This window comes from Molossus molossus, unplaced genomic scaffold (genome assembly GCF_014108415.1).
Source record: "Molossus molossus isolate mMolMol1 unplaced genomic scaffold, mMolMol1.p scaffold_m16_p_4, whole genome shotgun sequence".
Classification (NCBI taxonomy): domain Eukaryota; kingdom Metazoa; phylum Chordata; class Mammalia; order Chiroptera; family Molossidae; genus Molossus; species Molossus molossus.
Genome location: NW_023425377.1, coordinates 47,706,606 through 47,733,640, shown reverse-complemented (window position 1 = coordinate 47,733,640; position 27,035 = coordinate 47,706,606). Strand labels below are relative to the sequence as shown.

Here is a 27,035-nt window from a genome sequence, read left to right as displayed (position 1 = left end):
TTGACTCCAGAGTGGACTTTTTATTTCAAGTTGACCACGTGTAAAGGTTGAGGGAAAGAGACCCAAGTCTGTCTGTCTCCTTTGCTGAAGCACACTTGGATTTCCATACATGGTTCACACAACCACAAGCCCCCACTGGCTAATGTCACAAGAGTTCTGAGTGTTGGGATATAAAGAAAGAATAACAGTGGAAAAGTATTGGGGTCTGTTTTATAAGGGTGTGTGTGTGATATTTCCCTCCCCCAAGAACCCTGGGGGTAGCTGGTCTGGTCATGTGATATCTACTGGTATTATTTCTGTTCTGCCTCTGCATACTTGTGACTGGAAGGAGCCTGGTTAAGAGCTGGAAATGTATTTTGCTCTGGTTTAGGGTCTTGACCTCTTCCAAGAGACCAGCAAGTCTGTGCCAATGTCTGTGTGCTCCCAGAGGACCAGCAAGACTGTGCCAGTGTCTGTCCAGCCATCATGGGCCAGAGCCCTGGCCCTGGTGAGGTCTTTCCCAGGACCCAGGGACTCTGCTCTGTGGTTGCCAACTTCTTCTCTTCAGTGGAGAGGGAGGATGGGGCCTTCCCAAGAGGTCTAAAGGACTGCCCACTCTTGGCACCAAGTCCAGGTAGTTGCTGGCCTCCGGCCATCTGCTTTACCTGCTTCACCAGGCCCAGTGCTTGGCTGGGAGGCCCTAGGATCTGCTCAGCTCCTGCAGGTGCTCTTCCTGAGGCCTGAGTTGTTGGCTCATATAAAAAAGCCTTAGCAGGGGACTGAGAAAGAAGTCTGGCTTGGGTGAGTGATTTAACAGCTTGCCAGGGGTGCTCCAAGGGGGCCACGGCTTTCCCAGGAGGCTGAAGGACAGGATCTGACAGACCGCTTCTCTCAACAGCTCGCGACATCTGCCCCAGACCTTTGCTGGTAGGCCATGAGCTGGACTCCAACACTGGCATCTTCTCATCAGGTTGTGGTGTGGCCTCATGTGGAGAAGCTGCCCGCTCCTTCTGGCGAGAAGTTAGGTCTATGAGATCCATCACCAAAGCAGCTCTGTTTTTTGACTGAGTATTCTGGTCCACGGGCCTCAGTGCTTTTTCTTTAGCTACCAGGGTCTGGACCACAGCTGACAGCACTTTGTCAGGAGGTGGGAATCTCTGGGACAAAGAAGCATGGGATTTGTCTGGAGACCTGTCTGAAGTCTGCGGTTTGGGGTTGCTGGTGACTAGCAGTCTGTCTGATGGTGGAAGTCTCAGGACAGTAGGGACTGGGGTTTTCTCCAACGACTGGGGCCTTGGGCTGGCAGCACCTATGGATTTATCCAGCCTTGGGTCAGCTGTCCCTAGAGGTCTTTCCAGTGGTTGGGACCTAACTGAGGGTGAGGAGCTTGGGCCGATTACTGGAGAAGGTTTGTCAGATAGTTGGGGTCTTGGTCCTTCCACTGAAGATGGCCTGTCCAGTGGCTTCTGGCTGGATACCAAGGATTGGGGTTTGGTCCCTGACCCAGCAAGGGCCCTGACCCTATCTACAGGCTGAGGCCTGGAGTCAGTTCTGTCAGGAGGTCTTTCAGGCAGCGGTGGTCTCTGACAAGTCCCTGCCAGAGCTTTTTTGGACAGCGACAACATCTGGTTGGCTTCAGCAGGTGACTTGTCCAACATCTTGGGCCCCTGAGCAGCTACTCCTGATGATTGCTCTGCCAGGTGAGTGCTTGGGCCTGGAGTCAGTGGTACTGGGGGAGGCACATACTCACGGATCTCCCCAGGTTCCAAAGGGTTGGGCCCACAGGGGTCATGCTCAGTACAAGACAGACGCCCATCCAGTTTGGAGATGAAGAGCATCCCTTCCCGATGCTGCTTGCAAAAGGAGCTAGGACACATCTCACAGAAGGAGGCTGCTTCCTTCCCACAGATGTCACACTGATGCCAAGGACACTCCCATTTCCCTGAAAATACAGATGTGAAACAAGAGCTTAGGAAAATAAGAGATACATACGAGATGGGCCATGGCTCTGGAACCAGGTCAAAGGAGTGATTTCAAACTGCCGTGTTCTGCAGAGAGCTCATGCCTCCCCAGCCCCAGGATCTCAGCTTCCTCTTCTGCACAACTGCATATAAAAATAATAGCCAGTATCAAGTAGCAACTAAGTAGCAACTAAATATACAAGCAGGAGTAATTCCTTATTTATATTTCTAACAAGGAGAAAATCCCCAAAACTCACCTTAGATAGAATATAAATATATTACTTTCATATTTTGCAAACTTCTTTTGTTCTATACAATCTTTAAATATTCAACTCTAAGGGGGAAATCTCAGCTATTTAAACTTCCACTTATTTGGTTATAAATAGGAAGAGGGAGTCAGGTACACAAATGTGAAAAAAAATGGAAGAAGATTTACCTTTGCACAATTTTAAGTCTTGAAAGTGCAAACTTTACCTGTGTTGTCTACAGTGAATCAGTGGAAAAGACTCAAAGCTAACCTCAGGTGCTATTTGCCTCCATTTCATGATAGCTGAGAATCTCTGTCATGGACAGTGTTTCACCCCAGCTCCTTCCAAATAAACTATTCTAGACCTCGCTCCGCTCTCAGGCAATATAAGTTCTATCACAGTCTGTGCTAACTGTGACCCTGAGTAATTGAATCCAAAACAATTTCCCATTTCCACTTCCTGGCACTGTTAGGTCAATGTTATGGCCTTGCCTTCACACTACCTCAGTCTCTATTACTTCATTACCCCAGCAACAATAGATTAAAGGAAAGCTAATTCAGAGACACACTCCCCTCAGTACCACCCCAAAGATGTTCTCTTTCTGCAATTTCAGGAAGCAGGCCACTAGTGATGTATAACCTCCTTGCCCAGAATGGCTTCCCACTTGTTTCTCACCTTTGTAATTTAAAATAGATGGCAGGTCCAAATCCCTAAAACCCTCTAACTCCAAATTACCACCCAAAGTTTAGTGACTTCTCCAACCACAAATATCTGGGTACTATATCTGCCTAAGCAGCTTTCTCATGTGTTAACTGACATGGCTGCATCTCTTCCAGAAGGGAGTATACTAAAGGGGGTCTAATAGGGCGTCAGTCCATACCTCACTGACTAGAATGACCTAAAGCTCCACTTTGTCTCAACTGCTCTTTCTTTAGAAAGGGAACATGATTTAGTGGCTCTGAGGTCAGAAAATCTGCCTTTCAATACAGCCCCTCCATCTATCTGCTCTAATGAGACAAATCATCTCAACAAACTTCATTCTCAGTTTCCGTATCTACATCATGGTAAGGTGAAATCTTTAAGGGTTTGCTAGGAAGGTAAAATAACATTATAGAAATGAAAATAAAATAACTGACACATAGCAAGTGAGTTTCTGTTCCTTTCTCTATTAACCTAGGGTTCTAAGCCTTTGTTGTCATTTACTTCCAGATTGAGAATATCCCCTTAATACTATGCATGAAAAGACCCAAGGGCACTGAGAATGCTAGCAGAAAACAAGGAACACTGTAAACAGATTTTGACACCAACCTGCTGGTCGCTTGGTTAGATTGAGACAGTCTGCATGGTAAACTTTTGGGCAGCCCGGCTTCTTACAGGAGACAAGCTGGCCAGCATCCCCACAGCTGAAACATTCATCCTCTCGCTCCTTTGTGATTTCACCCTGGCTCCTGCGCTTCCCCTGTTGCTTCTTCTTAAATTTCTTTGACTTTTCTTCCGTGGCAATGGGTTGATTCTAGAGGTCAGATATTGGGCAGTCAGCATTCTGTTGACACATTAGTTGTATGATCTTGACCAGGTTAAGTATTCATTGAGCCTCAGTCTCTCCTCTGAGAAGAGACAGTCCTCATAGACTGTTATAAAGATAAGTGAAAATACAGAAAAGAAACCTAGCACATCAGAGGGACCCAATAAATGGTTGTATTAATTGTTAACTTTTGCATTAACTATTCCTGCCACCTGAATGAAATAAAAGAGAAAGTTCTTTTTGTTGACAAACAAGGTTGGTGTTAAAGACCACCCCTTTTGTAAGTTTTATTTTTATCTTAATTTCATAACCAAGGAAGACTTCACCGTGTGTTTGTGTGTGCATACACATTTCTTAGATTAGTCAACAAACCTTCACTGAGCACTTAGTAGAAGTCATATGCTAGGAAGACACAAAAAAAACTAGTTCATGGTCCTTGGCTCCAACAAGCTATGCATCTTTATCTAAATCAAATTAGATTTATGTCCACCACCCAAGACAGACCCTGGTATAGCCAGCTGGTTTTCTCTGTGCTCTTATTTGGTCACCAAACTCGGTGATGGTTTTCATAAGCTTCTGCTCTGGAATTTCTCTATCACTGATTCATGTGTGAAATGCTACATAGACCTTAAGGATACAGAAACTGACATCCCCAGTGTATGTAACACCATTAAACACCATTAAACTCAGGTTAAACTCAGTTACTATTTTAATTTATAGGGAATAAGTTCACTGGGCGTCTGAAGGAACAAGACCATCTAACCAACCAACCAAACAAACAAAATCCAATATAATATGAACAAAATTTTCCTTATTTAATAAGATTAAATAATTAGTGGGTACTCTTCATCTTTATGTGTTACTGCTCAAAATGATTACCTTCCTTAGTTATGAGTTGCTGAACTAATTTGCATTTTTCAGTTAATGTTGACTTAACAAAAAAACCATAATGGAAATACCCAACTAGAGTCACTGTATAATCTATTATGCATCAAAATTAAACTTTAACTTTCAGTGTGCTGTTACTATCATGAGAGCAATATCTGGAAGTATTCAGATGTCATCTATTATGATCCATCCATTATACAAAAAATTCAATAGTCACTAAAAATAATAATTAAGAGGACTAACAGCAAGGAAAATTTTTTTATAATATTTAAGAAAAGCAGGATACAGACTTGTAAACAATTCCTAACAGTTATAGAATTATAGTTCAGTTAAAGAGCGCACATAAAATACCAGAAAGACACAACAAAGTTTATACTTTGTTAACATGATAAGATTAAGGATCCTACTGTCAATATTACTGACAGTGTTAATACTAAGCAGCTTATTGGAAAATATGAATATCAGCTGAGACCAATAAAAACATGGGAAGTAAACCAGTTTACAGATTCCTATTTTACAGATTTTTTGCTAGAAAGGTATCGCTAGTTAGAAGTCAGACTGTTCAAAACACTCCAACAATACTCAAAGATACTCTCTTTTGTCACCAAACTGATCATCAGAACGCTGATTACTAGGTAAATTGCCAATGGTCTTGACAACTATTTAATGTCATTATTCAGAGACATCTTCTTAAAATAAAGACTCAGCCCGGCTAGTGTGGCTCAGTGGTTGAGCGTTGACCCATGCACCAAGAGGTTGCCGGTGTGACTCCCGGTCAGGGCACACGCCCAGGTTGTGGGCCTAATCCCCAGTGGGGGGCATGCAGGAGGCGGCCAGTCAATGTTCTCTCTCATCGATGTTTCTATTTCTCTCCCTCTCCCTTCCTCTCTTCTCTATAATCAATAAAGAAAAAAGTAAAAAAACTCAGCCCTGCATTGGGTAGGATGGGAGGACCACACCATTATTCCCGATGCAAATATTCAGAAGGTACCTTTGGCCTTACACCCAAAAAGCCGCTGCAGTTTGGGGCTCCACATTTGCAAACTGTCTTTCCATTCCCAAGACATTCTAGGTTGTAGTTGAAGGTGAGTTCAGTGCCTGCATAAGAAACCACGAAAATATTAATGTCTATGGTTTTAATTACATTATTTCTTTATTAATTATAAAGTATATTGATTTTTAAGAGAAAAGATTAATTTTTAAAAGAAAAATGGATTACCTCCAAATCCCACTATATTAATAAAATAATAAATTCTAATCCTGTAACATTACTAATCAGCTAATACAACTTAACAAGAGAAAAACTTAAATGGCTTAACAAGTAATATTTAAACTAACTTTTACTGTAGAGGTGTTAATATCCCAAGTTGTTTTTTTATTTGTTTTCTAACCATTCAGATCCAAAGTATATTAATTCATTACCAAAAACAAACACTTAAATTGATGTGTCAGGCATTGGGAATGCAGGCATGGATAAAACCTGTTTGTCTATGCCAAGGTGAATACTAGCAGCGCTCAAAGGAAAGCCATCTCAACACAGAGTAATACTAGAGAACTCTATAACATAGACCTAAATCCCTGGCTTTACATTCCAGTTACACCAAAATCTGAGTGCTTTGAGCTCTGAGTCCAAATGTTAAATGGAGAAATAACAATCTCACATGTTTATGAGAGACCGTGACATAATGCACTTAGCAGTAATTTGTAAAATTTTAAAAAGAGATGTACAAATTCAAGGTAGAAAACATTCCCTTTCTGTTATGCATGTCATCAAAACCAAGAGAGCAAATAACATGTTCAAACTCAAAACACATTAGCAAAAGCCTAACAAACACACTAATTTTTTTTTCAATCTTTATTGTTGAAATGTATTACAGATGTCCCTCTTCCCCACTTAACCCCCTCCTCCTCAATCCTGCCCCCCTCCTGCTTTCTCCACACTACTGTCTGTGTCTATCGATTAAGCATATATGCATATATAAGTTCTTTGGTTTCTCTCTTCCCGCCCCACCTTCCCCCTTCCCTTTGAGGTTCATCAGTCTAACAACCAATCTGTCCTTCTTAATTCTTTCATCATTTTCACAAATCCACCCATCCCCCTCCCATTTGGCAAGCAACCAAAAGTTCTCTGTATCTATGATCTGTTTCTGTTCTGCTTGCTCATATTGTTTGTAGATTCAACTGTTCACAGATACATACTTAATGCCATTTTATTGTTCACATTTTTAAATCATCTTCTTCAAGACCTGTCAACATTTCATATAATATTGGTTTGGTGGTGATGAACTCCTTTAGCTTTTTCTTGTCGGAAACTCTTTATAGGGCCATCAATTCTAAAAGATAGCTTTGCAGGAAAGAGTAATCTTGGTTTTAGGTTCCTTGCATTTCATCACTTTAAATATTTCTTGCCACTCCCTCCTGGCCTGCAGTTTCTTTCGAGAAATTAAGCTGAAAGCCTTATGGGAACTCTGTTGTAGGTAATTAACTGCTTTTCTCTTTCCGCTTTTAAGATTCTCTTTGTCTTTATTTATTAAAAATTTTTTTTTCTTTATTGATTTTTAGAGAGAGAGGAAGGGAGAGGGAGAGAGAGATAGAAACATCGATGAGAGAGAACATCAATTGGCTGCCTCTTGCATGCCCCTCACTGAGGATTGGGCCCACAACCTGGCCATGTGCCCTGACTGGGAATTGAACCGGCGACCGCGTGGTGCATGGGTCGACTCTCAACCACTAAGCCACACCAGCCATGCTATCTTTGCCTTTAACCTTTGGCATTTTGATGATGATGTGTCTTGGTGTAGCCCTCTTTGGGTTTACCTTGTTTGGGACTCTCTGTGCTACCTGGACTTATATATGTTTCCTTCACCAAGTTACGGAAGTGTTCTGTCTTCATTTCTTTAAATAGGTTTTCAATTTCTTGCTCTCTTCTCCTTCTGGCACTCCCATGATGCGAATGTTGGTATGGTTGAAGTTGTCCCACAGGCTCCTTATACTATCCTCATTTTTTGGATTCTTTTTTCTTTTTGCTGTTCTGATTGGGTGTTTTTTGCTTTCCTATATTCCAAATCAATGGTTTGCTTCTTGGCTTCACCTACTCTACTATTAATTCCCTGTAAATTATTCTTTCTTTCAGTTAGTGCATCCTTCATTTCTGACTGCTCCTTTATTATGTTCTTGAGGCCCTCACTAAGTTCACTGACTGCCCTTAAAAGCCGTGTTTTGAACTCTGCATCTCTTAGATTACTTATCTTCTTTAATTTCATTCTTTTCCTGGAGTTAATTCCATTCTTTTTCTGTTCTTTCATTTGGGACATGTTTCTTTGTTTCCTCATATTGGCTGCCTCCCTGTGTTTGTTTCTATGTATTAGGTAGAGTTGCTATGTCTCCTAGGCTTCCTAAGGTGGCCTGTTGTAGTAGGTGTCCTGTAGAACCCAGTGGCACAGCCTCCCTGATCACCAAGCTGGGCCCTTGAGATGCACCCCTCATGTGGACTTTATATCTTTCTGTTGTAATTGAGTCTTGACTGCTTTTGGCACTTCAATGGAAGAGTTTTACTCAGGCTGATCAGCTGCTGTGCAGGGGCCTACCACACAGAGCAAGACTTACTTTAGCAGTGTTCTGGTGCCCTGAGTCCATTCCTTTGAATGTGTCACTTGTGAAGGTGGTTGGACGGTGGTGCTTTGATGTGGTCTGAAGCTGTCCAACTGGGTTTGCTGGCTCTGGGGCAAGGTCAGCCACTGCCTGTGTCCTACCCAGGGCCACCAGGCATAAGCTACAAAGTGCTCTGCCGACGGCTGCTTCTTGTGCTGGGCTTGGAGGTGCCCAAGCGAAGCCAAGCTGTGAGCCAAGGCTGGCTGCTTCTAGTGTCAGGCCTGGGCCACTTAGCGAGAAGTATGGGCTCACTGTGGCCAGATGCTGCTTGTTTGAGAGAATTTAGGAAAATCTGAAGCAGGAGCCAAAGCAGGCCAATCCTATGGTAAAGCCACTGTTAACAGCTTGGGTGAGCCTGAAAATTGGGTGGGGCAAACAGTGTGAGCCAGATTGCTGGAGGCTCAGATATGGCAGCTGTCTGCCCTGTGGGGGAAGGGCTCACCAAAGGAACAGTGGCCTTCACCAAAATGTCTGTCCGGGAGAAAACTGCCCTTCCAGCTCTTGCCCCGATACCAAACAACTCAGTTCTTCCTTGTATGTCTCTGGTATCTTTCACGCTGCCTCTCCTTCGTGCTGGAGCTGAGAAGGAGCGGGTCCGAGTAAGTCTGTGCGCAGACCCTTTAAGGGGAGCTGCCTGGGGCTCCAGCAGCCTTAGCCTCCCTCAGCCCCAGTTCCTGCTGGTTTAACAGCCAGAAGTTCTGGCACTAGAACCCTGAAAGGTATCCTCCTGATTTTTATCTGCCACACTTGGGTATGGGATCAACCTGTCCGTGCCTCTGCCCCTTCTACCAGTCTCGATGTGGCTGCTTTTGTAGTTGAGGGACTTCCACTGAGTTTGATGTCAGGTGGTTCTGAAGGATATTTGTTTTGTAGTTTAGTTGTAATTTTGATGTGGTTGTGGGAGGAGGCAATACTGTGTTTACCTATGCTGCCATCATGACCAGAAGTAACACGTACACTAATTTTATATACGTATACAAAGAGGTTGTCTTTGGGCAGGGGTAATGGCGTGAGAATCATTCAGTCAAAACTGTCAAATCTTAGATTTCCCACTGCAGACAGACTCATCCTCTATTAGTGAGACTAATTAACGCATAGTGTTTCATCTAATATTAGAAATAGATTCTTTACTTATTATAAAGCAGCTGGCTTACATTGGGGTAAAAAAGGTATGACCACTAAAATCACTCAGGGCCTAGTGAGAGGCTCACACTGCAGGAAACTTGCAGGAACTGAGATTGAGCAAGGTAAAAGCAGAGTCATGCCCCCCCCCCCCCTCACACCCACTGTGAACTTAGTGGACTAAACAGGTAATTTTATCACACTATTGTTATTAAACTATTTAAAAGTATATAATTGAGCCCAGCCAGTGTGGCTCAGTGGATTGAGCATTGTCCCATGCACCAAGAGGTCCTGTTTCAATTCCAGGTCAGGGCTTCAGACTCGATCCCACTGGGGGGGGGGGGGGGAGCATGCAGGAGGCAGCCAATTGATGTTTCTCTTTCATCGATGTCTATCTCTCTCCCTCACACTTCCTCTTTCTCTAAAATCAATAAAACAGCCTTGGCCGGTTTGGCTCAGCGGTTGGAGCGTTGGCCTGCAGACCAGAGAGTCCTGGGTTCAGTTCCCATTAGGGGCACGTACCAAAAATTAAACAAATAAATAAAAATTAAATAAAACATACTTAAAAAAAGTATATAACTGAATTTTCATAAATTTAATGTGCTTATAATGCAACTCAACAATATAGACAAGTGTAAGATAGCAGGATACTTGTAATAATCTGCTGCTCATTCAGCACCGATTATGTAAACATAACCACACGGGATAAATTAGAATGTATCAGTGTGCATAAAGAAAAGACTCATAACACTCTAGAAAAGGGTCCAACATACAGTAATTCTTGAGAGGTCTGAACTCATTGGGGATGGTGAAGGGAGTATGCATGACACATGTGGGAGACAGAAAATAAGAGGTATGTGAAGAACCCAGGAAGTTGGATGAGTAAGAAGAGCAAGCCGAAAAGTTCTGATTCCATTTGCCAAGGCTGCAGCTCCTACAGGCACACTGCATGGCACTCAGCACACTGGTCTCATCTTCCCATCCCACCAATGCAGACTGGAAGTCAAGTGAGGACAAGAATGTCTGTGAATCCCTACATCATGCTACCTGAGCTGATAACAGAAGACAGAAATTTGTGTTTAGATATGACAGAGGCCATCCCCACGGACAGACTGAAGTTCTGAGTACAAGCGTGGTACTGAAAGCAGTCAGGACAGATATAAGTACTAAAGTCATTTTACTGAGTAACATCTGAGTAATTAATACAGAAGAACCGTACCCATCTTCCCCAATTCTGGGGTGGTTAGAGAGAAATATGAAAAGAATGAGAGAGGAGTCAAACCCAAGAATCCATGTAACATAGGGATGATAACACATACTTTACAGAATTTTTGCAAGGATTAAATTAGATAATATGCTTGAAACAGTGCCTGGCATCTGATAAATGGTAGCTGTTATAGTGTTCACTTGATCCGTTGTTGTTACAAAGGAGAAATTTACCCAGTTCACTCTGAAGTCATCCATTAAAAAAAAAAATACAAGTCAGCATTTTAAAAATCAGCATCATTTAGTTCAGCAGAGCACAGTGCACAATGATGATCAAGCAGTTACCTACAGTAAACTACTGGTTGAATTTTTGAAATATGAAAGTTGTGCCCTGGCCGGTTTGCCTCAGCGGTTAGAGCATCGGCCTGTGGTCCCGAGAGACTGGGGTTCGGTTCCCGCTAAGGGCACGTACCACAGTTGCAGTTTGTCCCTGGCCCTGGTTGGGTCGTGTGGGAGGCAGCCACTCGATGTGTCTCTATCACATCGATGTTCTTCTCTCTTTCTTCCTCTCTCTCCCTCCAGCTCTATCTGAAGAGAAATGCAAAAATGTCCTTGGGTGAGGATAAAAATAAAAAAAAAGAAATATGAAAGTTGTCAGAACCTTTAAAATTCTAGAAAACCTAAATAACTCTTAGGCAGTATATTTAAACTGTAGAGAAAAGGATATTTGGAGGATTAGGGGTGGGGGTGAGGGAAGAAGAGGATGTCTACAGATATATTTTTAAAAGGCAATAGAATAAATTTGAACAAACTGCTCTCCAATTATTTTATCTTGATTGATGTTTCTTTTTTTTTGGTATGTGCCTCTAGTGGAAACCGAACCCAGGACTCTCTGGTCCACAGGCTGATGCTCCAACCGCTGAGCCAAACAGGCCAGGGCTCGATTAATGTTTCTTAAGGTAAACAACACTGGGCAAAAGATAACTTTATTATTCTTCTTTTTTCCCCCAATTTTTATTAATATAGTTTTGTTACAGATGTTTCTCCCCCCACCAGGCACCCTTCCCCCAGCATTGTTATCTATGTCCATTGGTTATGCATACATGCATATAAGTTCTCTGGTTCATCTCATCCATCTATTACTCTTCTAGAATGCTCATATGGTATTTCTGCTTCGACAGTAACTATACTATATTATTGTCAACCACAAACTACCTAGGCCACTCTTATCTCAGTTTGAACATTTTTAAATTTAAATGTTTTACTTGTGTCCCTGCAAAACTCATTTTGAAAAATTATGTATTTACTTGTACATTCAAAATTCACACACTTTATACAAGTCTAAATATTTTTTTAAATCATGCAATTTAGAGGGTGTCATATGTGCATGCTACAAATTAAGTTTCTTTAATTTTTGGAAAATATGTCATATGACTATATGACTTTACTTAGAAACTTCTCAGTCATAACAGATTTATTTTCAAACATCTAAGTACTGTCCTGGTTACAAACAGCTCACTTCTACACTCTTAATTCTTAGAGGCATAGGCACCCAGGCAGGCCACAACAGAGCTGTGCATTCTCCAAATGTCTAGGTCTTTGGCATCTTAGAGGTGACAGCTATTTGTTTCTAAACGATCTTGGGTTCATAAACCATAAAATTCAGATGAATAAGAAATAAATCTATGGTTTATAACGTAGATGAAGGGCAACTGTGAAAGGGGTAGGTGGGTAAGAAAGGAGCCATGGATTGCTGATGCTTTCTAAGGCAGACCAATTTTCATATAAAAGGGTCAAAAAATTTATCCCTTTAAAATCATCCATACCCAAACCTTGAAGACACTCTGCTAAGCGAAATGAGTCAGTCACAAAAGAACAAAATCCTGTATAATTTCTCTTATATGAGGTTCCTAGAGCAGCCAAATTCAGAGACAGAAAGTGGAATGGTGGTTGCCAGGGACTGGGTGAGGAGAGAATGGGGAGTTAAGTGTCTGATGGATAGTTTCACTTGGAGAAAATCAAGAGTTATGAAGATGGATGGTGGTGGTGATTGCACAACAATGTCAATGGACTTAATGCCACAGGGCTATACACTTAAAAACGATAAATTTTATGTTTATATATATTTTATCACACCACCACCAACAAAAATTCCATGCCAAATACCACCTGGAAAATTTTTAACATATCCACAGGAGTCTACAAACCTCATTTTAGATTACAGGACATGAGAGATTTTAAGATGCTAAAATCTGAAATTCAGTTCTTAGCTCCAGAATCCTTAAGTGACTCTTACCTGCTTTAATGTCACTCAGGGCAAAAAGGCCAACTCGTGTATCTCCATTCACAGACCACTTCTGTGTTTCACAGTTGGGCTGGCAGCAATGATTCATGAACCGAGCATAGTTTCCTTTGGGACCAGCATCAATGATCCGGTCCTAGAATTCCAACAGATGCTGCTCATTACTTTCTGAGAATTTAACATACTGGAAGTTCCTATTCATTGAGTTTGGGTCTCCCAGAGGAGTGTTCTTAAAGTGTACTCACTGGATCAGCACTAGCATAACCATCTTGGAACTTGCGAAAATGGAGGCGTCGCTTGGTAATCTGTGCTGTAACAAGCTTGCTAGGTGATTCTGATATATGCTGAAGTTTGAGGACCATGCCCTAAAAGCAGCAGCTTGTCCCATCCACTAAATTAGGAAGTCCTGAACCCTGGCTACACATTAGAAATCTTACAAACCATAAAGGTAGAACTTTATAAATGCTTACAAAGTTTCATACCAGGAAAGAGTTCTATGACAAAAGCTAGTGAAAGAAAGAGGGGGGGGAGAAAGCTAGCAGAACCTAATATTCAGGAACAAAGAGGAAGTTCTGATATACATAAAATAAACACAATAGAATGCTAGCATTAGGAATAAGCTCCGAATATAATTCCAGGCACCAATGAAATGAAACTCATCAGAAAATTCCTAAAATTGAAAAGCTGACTTGGGTTCATAAGCTGAGTTCTACAGTAAATTTATATGACCTCAATGCACTAATTAAATAGCAATAAATCAGTTTTTCAATCTATAAAAGAGTAAAAGAATGATTATTTAACTTTTCTGGCTTCAAGTTTTAATCCTATAGGAAAAATACTAAAAGATATAGTTCCCAACTTATATTGGATAGCTAAAAAAACAAACCAAAAAAAGCTAACAGCAGCATTGTGTTTGGCCATAGATGTACAGCCAGAAATTAGTAAACTTACTCTAGAATCCCTGATCCACACTGAACATAGGGGAAAGGCACTATTCTGGATAGTGATTGACATACCTACAAACACTATGGCTTGGACAACACTAATTTCACAATCAATTACTTACTTTGTCTAGGGTGAGCATATAGAAATTAGTGATATCGTGTTCTTGGGCATAACGGATTCGAGCTCTGCACTCTTCTTCATCTATTAGCTCACCCACATACTCATTCACAAATTCACCCTAGAACAAGAAATAGCTCTTGACTTAAAGCACAACTGTATTTATAAGTACAGCTTATTAAAAAATAGTAATTATAATGGAAATAACAAATTCATTATTCTCCACAAATTCTCCAAAAAAGTTCATGTGTATGTAACTAGTTACTTAACAAAAGTTTATTCAAGAAACTAAGAAATATGATGCTTCGACTGTCTGATAATGAAAACCACCTCCCCACTCCTACCACTACCATTTGGAGAAAGACAGGAATACACTGGTCACTACAGATCAACCAAAATAGAAATAAGTAAACTAAGGATCCATTATCATGGCGAAATGGACAGTTGATCCCGTTACCTGCCCAAATACTTTAGTTAAGTCAGTTTCCCTAATACAGGTAGGTTCTTTTTCCTTGGATCATGCCCTGCTGCCCTTCCTCATTTTATACCACTGTCCCCCCTGACTCACTACTACAGTCACACTGGCTTTCACACATGCTGTCCCCTCAATATGCAATGCTTTAACACTCACCTGACCTAAGCCAATAACTACTTATTTTTTAAGTCTCAACTTAAAATATTTTCGAAGACATGCAAGTTTCAGGCCCTTTGCCATGTGCCTCCAGAACCCTTTCTGTTTCCATACTGGGTAATTACTTGTCCAATATCTCTTGCCCTCTACAACGTAAACTTTATGAAAGCATGGAACATGTCTCCTTTGTTGATTACTGCATCCTCAGTACAATGTCTTAGCAAATGGAACAGATCAACCCAGATTCACTTCCTTTCCTAGAAACAAAGTCAGTAAAATTCTTCAGAAAGTATAACCAAAATAAGCTTTATTTTATTAAAAAGTCAAATAAGATTTATTCTACACAGAAACTATATAATATTATCTATTTATTAAAACTTGTGCCCTGGTCCTGGCCGGTTTGACTCAGCGGTTAGAGCGTTGGCCTGCGGTCCAGAGAGACCCGGGTTTGGTTCCCGCTAAGGGCATGTACTTTGGTTGCGGTTTGTCCCCGACCCTGGTTGGGTCAGGTGGGTGGCAACCACTAGATGTGTCCCTTTCATGTTGATGTTTCTTTCTCTCCCCCACTCTATCTGAACAAAATATCAAAAAATGTCCTCGGGTGAGGGGAAAAAAAAAAAAAAATTGTGCCCTGGCCAGTTTGGCTCAGCGGTTAGAGCGTTGGCCCGTGGATCAGAGAGTCCCGGGTTCGGTTCCCACTAAGGGCACACACCTCAGTTGCAGTTTGTCCCCAGCCCCGGTTGGGTGGCAACCACTCGATGTGTCTCTCTCACACTGATGTTTCTCTCTCTCTTCATTCCGCTCTCTCCGAAGATAAAAGCAAAAATGTCCTCGGGTAAGGATAAAAAAATAATAATAATAAAACTTGTAGGTCCTTCCAAGTTTGAATTTGAAGATGTTACTTCATTTTCTTTAGAGAAGGTGTAATCCTCTTCTTCGTGTTTATGAACCCAAACCTATTTTCCCTCAGTAAAGATAGACTTAATTTTATTAGTATATAATTAACATCTCTGAATGATGCGCTCGCTATCCTCTTTTAACTAAAAGTGGTAGGGTTTTCACAAAAAAACAAATAAGGCCATGGTGTCTCTTGAATTTCCCTTATATTTTTTACCCTCACACACGGTGAATGCAATCAATACGAGGACTTTATAGATAAAGGAGAACATCTATTCTCAAGCCTCTAAACTCTAGAAGGATATGGCAAGACACAATAACAATGTTAATCCCTACATTATATTATTTTCCTCTATGAACAATTTTCTCATATTCATCAAAAAGAATTCCTCATATTAAACAATTGCAAATAAGAAAAAAAAATCTGGAAATTAAGAAAAGTTTTCTGCACCTTTTTAATATCTGTTTTAGTTCGGAGACCCCAGCCCCTCTGTAATGTGCGAAAAATTTCCACCTCTGGATACTGGCGTTTAGTAAAGCACTGGTTTTGGCAGCGCCCTCCAGCAGGACATACTGTGGGGTGGCACTCATAGAGCAGCATGCGGTTGATGCACTCGGAGTCTATCCCACAGGGATTCTCATCAGTAGCTTTACAGTTGCAACGGGGAATTTCAGACAAGTCTGCAGTGAAGATCTGTACCCGGCCAATAGGACGGTTCACCTGGAAAAGAAACACACACTACGTAGTACCATCAGGCAAGTCAATACAAGATGATTCAGGACCTATAAAAGGGAGATCTATTTTCCTTAAAGTTGCATGTCACATTTTATATGATTCTGAAGTATCAAGATTTAGCAGTATTATTTACAATAGCTAAAATGTGGAGGCAAACTGTGTCCATTTACAGATGAATAGATAAGCAAAACGTGGCACAAATAATGGAATATTATTCAGCATAAAAAAAAACAAAAAAAGGAGGCCCTGGCCAGTTTGGCTCAGCAGTAGAGCGTTGAACTGCGGACCAATGAATCTCGAGTTCTATTTTGGCCAAGGGCATGTACCTTGGTTGCAGTTCGTATCTGGCCGTGGTCAGGGTGCGGGAGGCAACCAGTCAATGTTGTCTCTCTCATGTTGATGTTTCTCTCTCTCTCCCTTTCTCTACCTCCAAGTCTATCTGAAGATAAATATAAAAATATCCTCAGGTGAGGATTAAAAAAAGAAAATTCTGAAACATGCTACAACATGGATAACCTGGAGGACATTATGTTACATGAAACAAGCCAGTCACAAAAGGACAAATATTGTATGATTCCACTTATATAATGTACTTAGTATAATCAAAATTAGACAAAAAGAAGTGGTTTCCAAGGGCCAAGAGGAGAAAATGACAGCTATTAATGGATATAGAGTTTCAGTTTTATAAGATAAAAAAAGAGTTCTAGAGATGGATGTTGTTGTAGAGATGGATGGTAGCAATGAGTACAAACATTATGAATGCATTTAATACTGCTTAACTCTTAAATATGGTTAAGATAGTAAATTTTATTATGTGTATTTACCACAATAAAAAATTTGGAGGAGCCCTGGCCGGTTTGGCTCAGCGGTTAGAGCGTTGGCCTGCTGTCCTGAGAGACCGGGTTCGGTTCCCGCTAAGGGCGCGTACCTCGGTTGCAGTTTGTCCCCGGCCCTGGTCGGTTGTGCGGGTGGCAACCGCTCAATGTGTTCCTTTCACGTCGATGTTTCTCTCTCTGTTCCTCTCTCTCCCTCCCACTCTACCTGAACAAAAAAAGGAAAAATGTCCTCGGGTGAGGATTAAAAAAAAAAAAAATTGGAGGATATAAAGATTTAGGCATTTTGAGAGTATTACTGCTTGGCCAGTGTGGCTCAGTGGAATAAGCATCGTCCCCCGGACTGAGAGGTCCAGGTTTGATTCCCGGTCAGGGCACAAGCCCGGGTTGTGAGCTCAATCCCCAGTCGGGGGCATGCAGGAGGCAACCGATCAATGTATCTCTCTCACATTGATGTTTCTATCTCTCTCCCTTCCTCTCTCTCTAAAAAAATCCATAAAAACATATATTTTTTGTTGTTGTTCAGGAAGAGTGGGAGGGAGAGAGAGGAACAGAGAGAGAGAAACATCGACGTGAAAAGGACACATCGAGTGGCTGCTACCCGCACGACCAACCAGGGCCGGGGACAAACTGCAACCGAGGTACGTGCCCTTAGCGGGAACCGAACCTGGGTCTCTCCAGACCGCAGGCCGACGCTCTAACCGCTGAGCCAAACAGGCCAGGGCCATAAAAACATATTTAAAAAATAAAGTGTTACTTGACGTACAAAATATGAAACCCACAAAATTTTTAAAAATTATTATATAAGAATCATAATTTCAAAGCTGGCAGGCCAAGTAAATTGTAACTGGTTTTTGCTATTGCCACATGGTGGTACCACCATAAAGGTCAAATAGCAGCTTTGACACCGAAGCCACTTGTTTTCACAAATACTAGCAACAATGTTGAGAAGAAAAACAGGCATTCCATAATAGAGATGGATTTGTACACTATGAGAATGAGTCTCCTCTAGTTGGTACTATTTCACTTGGGAACAGTCAAACTGCGAGTCTTCAGAAACATAAAATTTGACTATTCAGGAATTGCATCATTTTGATAAATTATTTTACTTGCAAGACCTACCTTGTAAGACTTGTGAGAATAAGAAATTTATGAGCCCTGGCCAGAAAGTTCAGTTCGCTTGACTGTTCTGATACTCCAAGGTTGTGGGTTTGATTCCCAGTCAGGGCACATACAAGAATCAACCAATAAATGCATGAATGAGTAGAATGACAAACTGATGTTTCTCTCTCTCAAATCAATAAATGAAATTTTTATAAAAGAAATATATGTAAAGGCTCTATCTAGTACAGAGCCTAGCAGCTTTTTTTTAATTTTTTTATTTTATCCTCACCCGAGGATATTTTTCCATTTTTTGTACAGATAGAGTGGGAGGGAGAGAAAGGAAGAGAGAGAGAGAGAGAAACCTCGACGTGAAGGGACACATCGAGTGGCTGCCACCGGATGACCAACCAGGGCCGAGGACAAACTGCAACCGAAGTACATGCCCCTAGCGGGAACCGAACCCGGGTCTCTCCGGACCGCAGGCCGACGCTCTAACCGCTGAGCCAAACTGGCCAGGGCGAGCCTAGCAGCTTTAAACATGGTAGATATAATTATCGTTCTTTTTTTTTTTTTAATCCTCATCCGAGGACATTTTTCCATTTTTTGTACAGATAGAGTAGGAGGGAGAGAGAGGAAGAGAGAGAGAGAGGGAAACATCGATGTGAAAGACACATCGAGTGGCTGCCACCCGCACGACCAACCAGGGCCGGGGACAAACTGCAACCGAGGTACATGCCCTTAGCAGGAACCGAACCCGGGTCTCTCCGGACCGCAGGCGGACGCTCTAACCACTGAGCCAAACCGGCCAGGGCTAATTATCGTTCTTTTAATGTCCCTTATAATTATTTTTCACATCAAACATTCTAGATTACCAATTCTAATCAATCTAAAATCACTATGATTACCTAACCAGTTATTTCCATCCTCTAAATTTTCAAATGGTTTCATTTCAAACACTTTGCCTCTTATTCTTTAACAATATTATAAAATCTACAATCTGTATAAATATATTGTCCTCAACCCAATTCTCTGTAACAACTTAAAAGGACAAACATCTGCCTTGGTCAGTTTGGCTCAGCGTTTGGAGTGTTGGCCTGCAGACCAGAGAGTCCTGGGTTCAGTTCCCACTAGGGACACGTACCAAAAGAAAAACGACAAACATTTCACTGCCTGATCTCTTCCCAGATTCTTCAAAATACTGGTAAAATACTCTTATTATTAATACTCTTACCACACGCAAATTGAAGCCACAAAACTCCTAAAACAAGTTCTACAGGATAGACTATAGGTCCTACCATAGGGCATTTGAACATTCACCTCTGATTCAAGGAATCTTTACCTGACACCACTCCTTCCCCTCAAAAGAAGATTCATCCTACTCTTAAAGGTATGTTTCGATAATTCTTTCTTGCCATCTGATCTAACCTATTTTAAGTTTCTTGCCTAATAGAAAGCAAAAAAAAAAAAACCCCAAAAAAACACACACATGGTTTTATGTAAGAACATAGAAATAGATATATAAGTGCAGGTAAACACTGACTCTAGAAGAGGGATTGACACTTTTTAAAAAAAAAAAAAAAGATATGTTTTTATTTTATTTTTATTCTCACTCCAGAACATTTTTGCATTTATCTTCAGATAGAGCAGGAAGAAGAGAGGGAGGAAGAGAGAGAGAAACATCGATGTGAGAAAGGTTGCCACCCGCACAACCCCATGGGGCTGGGGACAAACTGCAACCGAGGTACATGCCCTTAGCGGGAACCAAACCCGGAACTCCCTGGTCCACGGACCGACGCTCTAACTGCTGAGCCAAACCGGCCAGGACTTGACACTTTATTTTGTAAAGAACCAGACAGTAAATATTTTAACATTTGCAGGCCCTAGACCTCTGGAAATGTAGCTCGACTCTGCCAAGTATAGTACAAAAACACTAATAGACAAGATGTAAATGAACATGCATGACTGTGTGCCAATCAAAATTTATTTATGGATACTAATATTTGAATTTCATATAATCTTCCCATGTGAGGAAATATTTTTTTTGCCCAACTACACTAGGCCAGATTTGGCCCATGGACAGAGTTTGCCAACCCCCATTCTAAATCCTTTTCCTGGAAATACATTTGTTTGTCTGTCTATTTAAAAAAAGTAAGGCATTGGCCTCTAAATTATATGATTAGATCATTCATGGGAAGCTGTTCCCTCAATAGCCAGACTCAATATGGTTAATGTGCTACTCTGAAATGCCTACTTTGCTGTTATCTGACATCTATGACTGTGAGAAACAGATTATTTTCCCTTTTCTGAGGCATAACTACACTCAGTGTTATGTCTCCATGCACAGTAACTCCATTTAACTCTCAATGTACCACCAGGGTCCAATCCATCAAGACCCAATTTTAGGTTTTTTATCCCCCAGCAGTTCTAACTATTTGTAAAGATTCATATTTTATTACTTTTATTCTTTAAAAAAATTTTTTTTTTCTTTATTGATTTTAGAGAGAGAGGAAGGGAGAGGGAGAGAGAGAGATAGAAACATCAATGAGAGAGAACATCAACTGGCCGCCTCCTGCATGCTCCCACTGGAGATTGGGCCCATAACCAGGGCATGTGCCCTGACCTATTGGTGCATGGGTTGACACTCAACCACTAAGCCATACCGGCTGGGCTATTACTTTTATTCATTCTTAGAGGTTTACCAATGATCAAAAAGAAAATTTACTTATTAAAAAAGAAATGAAACTCATTCTCTATCTTTTAACTACTATATAGATCCATTAGATCCTTTTATAAATCTAAGCTATATTATTGAATTTTAGTGATTACTTTTCCTGTATCTTGAGTTATTTTATTATTTCATTATTCATCAGTGATTCCTAACAATGCTAACAACAACAACAACAACAAAAAAAGCCCTGGCCAGTTTGGCTCAGCGGTTACAGCCTGCAGACCAGAGAGTTCCGGGTTCAGTTCCAGCTAAGGGCACGTACCTTGGATGCAGTTTGTCCCTGCCACAGTTGGGATCATTCGGGTGGCAACCAGTCTATGTGTCTCTCTCACATCAATGTCCCTCCTCCCCGCTCTATCTGAAGATAAAAATGTCCTCTGCTGAGGATAAAAAACAAACAAACAAAAAAAACTAAAATAATAATGGAAGAATAACGAAATCACAAAAACCATGATGTAATAGTGACATTTAGTTTTTGTACTGCTTTGCCCAAAGTACTATATTATCGTTAAAGAAAGTATAAAAGTATAGACATGCCCTGGCCAGTGTGGCTCACTGGGCAGTGTCGGCCTGGGGACTGAGGGTCGTAAGTTCAACTCCAAGTCTAGGGCGTGTGCCTGGGTTGCAGGCTCAATCCCAGGCCCCTGCTGGGGTGGTGCAGGAGGCAACCGATCAATGTGTCTCTCTCACATTGGTGTCTCTTTTTCTTTCTCTCCCTCTTTCTCTCTCACCCGCGCCCCCCCCCCCACTTTTCCACTCTATCTAAAATTCAATGAAAAAATATCCTTGAGTGAGAATTAACGAAACACACTAGACACAGCATCTTTACAGTCTGCTTTTAGTTGCTAGATTTAGCAAATAAAAATCCAGGACACCCAATGAAATTTGAATTTCAGACAGTTTTTTAGTTTAATTATGTCCCAAAGAATATATGGGACATACTTAAACACACTAGACTCTAAAGATGGTGATGAAATTGATTTCTAAGTACAATCTTAGACTATAAGACTTCAGAAACTCAGCCCGGCCAGTGTGGCTCAGTGGTTGAGTGTTGACCCATGCACCAAGAAGTCACGGGTCTGATTCCCGGTCAGGGCACATGCCCAGGTTGTGGGCCAAATCCTCAGTGGGGGGGCATGCAGGAGGTGGCCAATCGATATTCTAGCTCATTGATATTTCTCTCTCACTCTCTCCCTTCCTCTCATTCTAAAATCAATAAAGAAAATAAATAAATAAAAGACTTCAGAAACTCAAACCCAGTGAGTACAAAAACAATGCATTTCTAATGACAAAAAAAGAAATATGGTATCCACAAATGACATCATCATATATGTTTTGCAAGAAGAACCTGGGCAATCTCATTTTGTTAATCGTATTTGTGATACTTGAGCACCAAAGCTAAATTGATTAAAAGGCTTTTTAGAAGATTTTAATGTAAATACTAAAATATCTAATAAATTTTTTATTCACTATTCCTTTACCTTTATTTGCAAAAATTACTCATGGAAAAGATTTTAAAATATAAAAAATTACAAAGGGTTCATTGGGCCCAGATAATAAATGGCAATGATGCTTTTACCAGGTACACTATAGTTAGATACACCTAATACAAATTCTCCTGACCTTGGGAATCCTAGTCACACTAAATGTTTAGTATGAGCCATTACCAAGATTTACCCATGTGCATTATCCACTCTATCTCAGGGCCATTATGATTTTTTGTCATGGCTCTTTGGTCCCTTTCAAACAGTAAAATGTTGACTGTGAATAGATTCTAACCCAATCTACTTCTCTGAGAAGACAGACCTTCCAAGGCAACAAAGATTATATCAATGAACAATTGGTTTTATAAAGTGCAGACAATTGCTAGAAACTGTGCTGACACATTTTTGTTATCTTCTTTTAAGCTCTAATCTCTACCTAAAAGCCACTGTGCTTTGCTTCCAATTCTCATTATGAATGCAGTAGAAAGAGGGCAAACTATAAGGGTCTCTTCTTGAGATAGAGTCTCCTGAGGTTTTTTCTCACCTTTATATGTTTATAAGGTGGCGGCTTCTTATCATTCTTTCGGTCTTCCTGCAGCTGTCTTAGTTCTTTTTGGGCCTTTAACTCTTCAAACCTTGCTGCAGCTTCCTGAAGAGCTAAGAAAACACAAGAGCAAAAGTCACTTAATCTCTAGGTGGAATTGTTTATTTCACCCCCACCCCTTATTTAATCAATCCTCACTCGAGGACATTTTTTGATATTTTGTTCAGATAGAGTGGGAGGGAGAGAGAGAGAGAGAGAAACATTGATGTGAAAGGGACACATCGAGGGCCCCCCACCCCTTTTAAGGGGAAGAAAATTCATGTTTTAGAACAAAACACCAGCCCTGGCCGGTTTGGCTCAGCGGTTAGAGCATCGGCCTACGGACCAGAGAGTCCCAGGTTCGGTACCTGCTAAAGGCATGTACCTCGGTTGCAGTTTGTCCCTGCCCTGGTTGGAGTTGTGTGGGTGGCAACCACTTGATGTCTCTCACGTCGATGTTTCTCTCTCTCTCTTCCTCCCACTCTCCCTCCCGCTCTATCTGAAGATAAATGCAAAAATATCCTTGGGTGAGGATAAAAAAAAGGTAAAAACACCAGTTCTATATGGGAAACTAAGAAGTATATATAACTTCTACTTTCAAGTAAGTTATAGTTCCCTGGGTATTCAGATATAGCATTAAGACAAAACATAATCTATTACCAAATGGCACAATACAGACTACCAGCTACAGAGGACAATTTAAAACAAAAACAGCTCAATGATTTAAAAAAAGCCCACATGTAACATCGCCTAAAAACAACTAGACTGCATCTGTTCAGCACAGTCACTGCCTTTAAGCCTAATTCTTTCCTAAATCCTGAACCTCCTGCTTCCAGAAACAATCTGCCTCCTAGGTGCCCAGGTAACATGCAATGTTCCTCTGGAAGAATCCAAAGTTGAAGTTTTCCTCTCCTTCTTGCCTGATCTGTAGAACATCTGTCCTACTCTTCTCCTAAGACTCATTCTGTAAACATCAATTATTAGCTTTTTTTTTAATCCTCACCTGAGGACATTTTTCCATTTTTTGTTCAGATAGAGTGGGACGAAGAGAGAGAAAAACAGCAACGTGAAAGGGACACATCGAGTGGTTGCCACCCACATGACCCAGCCAGGGCCAGGAACAAACTGCAACCAAGATACGTGCCCTTAGCGGGAACCAAACCCGGGTCTCTCTGGATCGCAGGCTGACGCTCTAACCGCTGAGGCAAACTGGCCAGGGCTCAACTATTAGCTTTAATGATACAAAGATAGACCTTCATAGCTAATCTGCATTCATGGCCTATACTTTCATATGCTTTAAAGATTATAATATCTGAAAAGTTCAACAAAGTCTTAAGATTCTCATTCTTCGCCACTTAAATCAAAATTTTAATTCATTATTCTTGGCACAGCTTAAAAACTGAAAAGAATTCTAATTCTTCCTTGTTTCCTCTCTGTGGCTTTCCCCATACTGTCAATTCCTTAAAGAAAACCTTACCTCTGATTCATTCCCTTTTCTCCATTTCTGTTACAATCTAGCAGAGTTTGTTTAGCCTGGAGTTCTCTCAATTGTTCTAAAGTTCTTCCTTCCTTCATCCTATTATTCAGCATGTCCTGCATAGTCTACCTACTTAATGTCTATCCAGTATCCATCATCCTCCCCACCCAATAGATACCTCCCTATGACAGTCTTATCATCTCTGCCTAGAACTATGGAAACAGCTATCTCACTGACATTCCTGGTGGCAGCCTCTCACCTTCTATGGCCTTACACTCTGCTCATACTAAGATTTCTAAAACTGTGTTCTGGCCATATACATTACTTACCTTTTCAGGCAAATAACCCAGTGTCCCCCTGACCATGTGCTTATACTATACTGAATACTTGGAAGTCGCTAAGTCAGCATGTTAGATTCAGTGTGTGCTTTCATGTGTGCTTTCTTCTTATTACAACCTTTTAAGTTGACTTCTTCACATCTGGTACAAGGGTTAGGAAATTGGATTCTAGAGTTTGAAACCTTCCTCTATCACTTATCAACGCTGGGACCTTGGGCAAGTAATTTAACTTTTATGTGTCTCAGTTTCCTCATCTGTAAGATAAGGATAATGGCATCTAACTTACAGGGTTTCCACAAGGATTTAAAGAAGAAAACAAACTCTGAACAGGGCCTGGCAAACAAGAATGGTAACTATTATTATTATGGTTCATTCTTCAAAGCATCACTTAGGAAAGAAGCCACACATGATTTCCAAACTTTGATCCCCAATGCAGTTATGTTTCCTCTTGTTCTGCTCCCACAGCATAACATGCATACTTCTGCCACAACACTCAATAAATGTCATTCTGACTACTGGTACCTGTGTTCAATTTCCCCATAAAAGCACGTGTTCTTTGAAGGCAGAGGCACCCAGCCAGTTCAGGGTTAAGGCAAAGAAAGAACAGAAATTCTTTCAGCAGGCTCAGCCTTACAGTATTCCCTACACGTTCTCTACCTTCTCCCCAAGGCTCAGTGGTGGCCAGCTCAGGCAAAGATGTTGGTCACTTGGTTCCTGACCACCTGAGACTACAAAACTCAAACTCCTACAGTATTAGTACTGATAGTTCATTATCTACACAGAAACCAAATGGCCAACAGAAATGAGAACCCAATGAAATAATATGAGGAAAATAGAACCTTTGTTATTAAATTTCTTCCCTATGGACATCTTTCTCATTCCTATCCAGGAAGTTTCACCTGCTTAGAATCCTTCATCATGCAGACAAAATCATATACTTCAATATTCAAATATATTCAAATAACAAGAGATACCTGTATTGCCATTCAAAGGACAGCTAATGGAAGAAGGTAATTATTACTGATAGGATGCCAACTACATGCTCTGCAGTTTGATTTTTTTTATTATCTCTAATTATCAGAGCAACCTTTACTCTTTACACAGTAAGAGAAAACTGCGGCTCACAGTAGACTCAACTCCTCCTGGCCCCAAACATCCCCATACTTTCACTGTTAGGCCAGCTTATAAAAATTTCTTTTGATGCAGAATATGCATACTTTACTCCATAATTTTTGGTGAATTTTATATCTTCCCAGCAAATTGAAAAAGAATAGATGAAACAAACAAAAACCTTCCTTAAAAAATTCCAGTTAAGATTAGATTAAAAATAATGAGTTATAGAGTACAGAGGATCAACTTCCCCATAAAATCCTGTAACAGCAACTACATATGCCCCCAGATGGCAGAGCACAGTTGCTAATGGAACGTATATGAATTCTAACACATAATTATAACACAGAACAGATTCTTTGCCAACAGAGCTCTGTGTTGATGTGAGAAACAAAAAGGATACAGTTACCTTTTTTATATGTCCCATCCACTCCTTTGCCCATCTTATCCTTGCTGCTCACATCTCCCTCCATATAGGGAAAGACTCTGGCCTGGTGAGTCCACAGATAGTCATTAGACCCAAAGAAGAGCACAGGGAACTCGCCAACATCATGTCTCATCTTATCGATGTTAGAAGGTACAGCTCGAGGATGGCAGATCTCAGCTGGCCACCACCTGGGAAAGGTGAAAACAAAGAAGGAAAACTCTAACAGATTGCCAAGGCACTAGGAAAATAACATACTTTTAGGATAGGGTTAAGGAACAGCAATGTCTGTCTATTCACATTAAAGTATGACCTTTACATTCTTTTTTTTTTTTTTTTTTTTATCCTCACCTGAGGACATTTTTCCATTTTTTGTTCAGATAGAGTGGGAGGGAGAGAGAGGAAGAGAGAGAGAGAGAAACATCGACGTGAAAGGGACACATCGAGTGGCTGCCACCCGCATGAACCAACCAGGGCCGGGGACAAACTGCAACTGAGCCACGTGCCCTTAGCAGGAACCGAACCCGGGTCTCTCGGGACCGCAGGCCGACGCTCTACCGCTGAGCCAAACAGGCCAGGGCTGACCTTTACATTCTTACAATCACACTAGAGAAAATGGGACAAAAGTTGGACAACACCCATCCTCACACGTATGCTCGCATACACAGACACGCTCCCTTCGAGTCAGTTATTCTACCTCAAGGATTCTGTAACAGGATATAATTAAAAATTTGAACAAGGCTTTA

The 27,035-nt window shown here is 41.0% G+C and overlaps 1 protein-coding gene across 15 annotated transcripts in view; it reads right to left on the bottom strand.

Annotated features, from left to right (window-relative positions):
- The window catches only part of NSD1 (nuclear receptor binding SET domain protein 1), a 185,577-nt gene continuing 158,542 nt past the window's right edge, over nt 1-27,035 (bottom strand). For 9 of the 15 annotated variants that reach the window (XM_036239603.1, XM_036239602.1, XM_036239595.1 and 6 more), the window contains 8 exons: nt 26,275-26,480; nt 22,902-23,014; nt 15,924-16,193; nt 13,949-14,065; nt 12,877-13,018; nt 5,593-5,699; nt 3,497-3,701; nt 6-1,921 (listed from right to left, as the gene is read on the bottom strand). In XM_036239603.1, the coding sequence (XP_036095496.1) occupies nt 291-1,921; nt 3,497-3,701; nt 5,593-5,699; nt 12,877-13,018; nt 13,949-14,065; nt 15,924-16,193; nt 22,902-23,014; nt 26,275-26,480 (2,791 nt within the window). In that variant the 3' untranslated portion in view covers nt 6-290. Of the gene's footprint in view, nt 1,922-1,959; nt 2,084-3,496; nt 3,702-5,592; nt 5,700-12,876; nt 13,019-13,948; nt 14,066-15,923; nt 16,194-22,901; nt 23,015-26,274; nt 26,481-27,035 lie in introns of those variants that run through there. The other 6 variants (XM_036239591.1, XM_036239589.1, XM_036239592.1 and 3 more) reach the window with 2 other exon arrangements.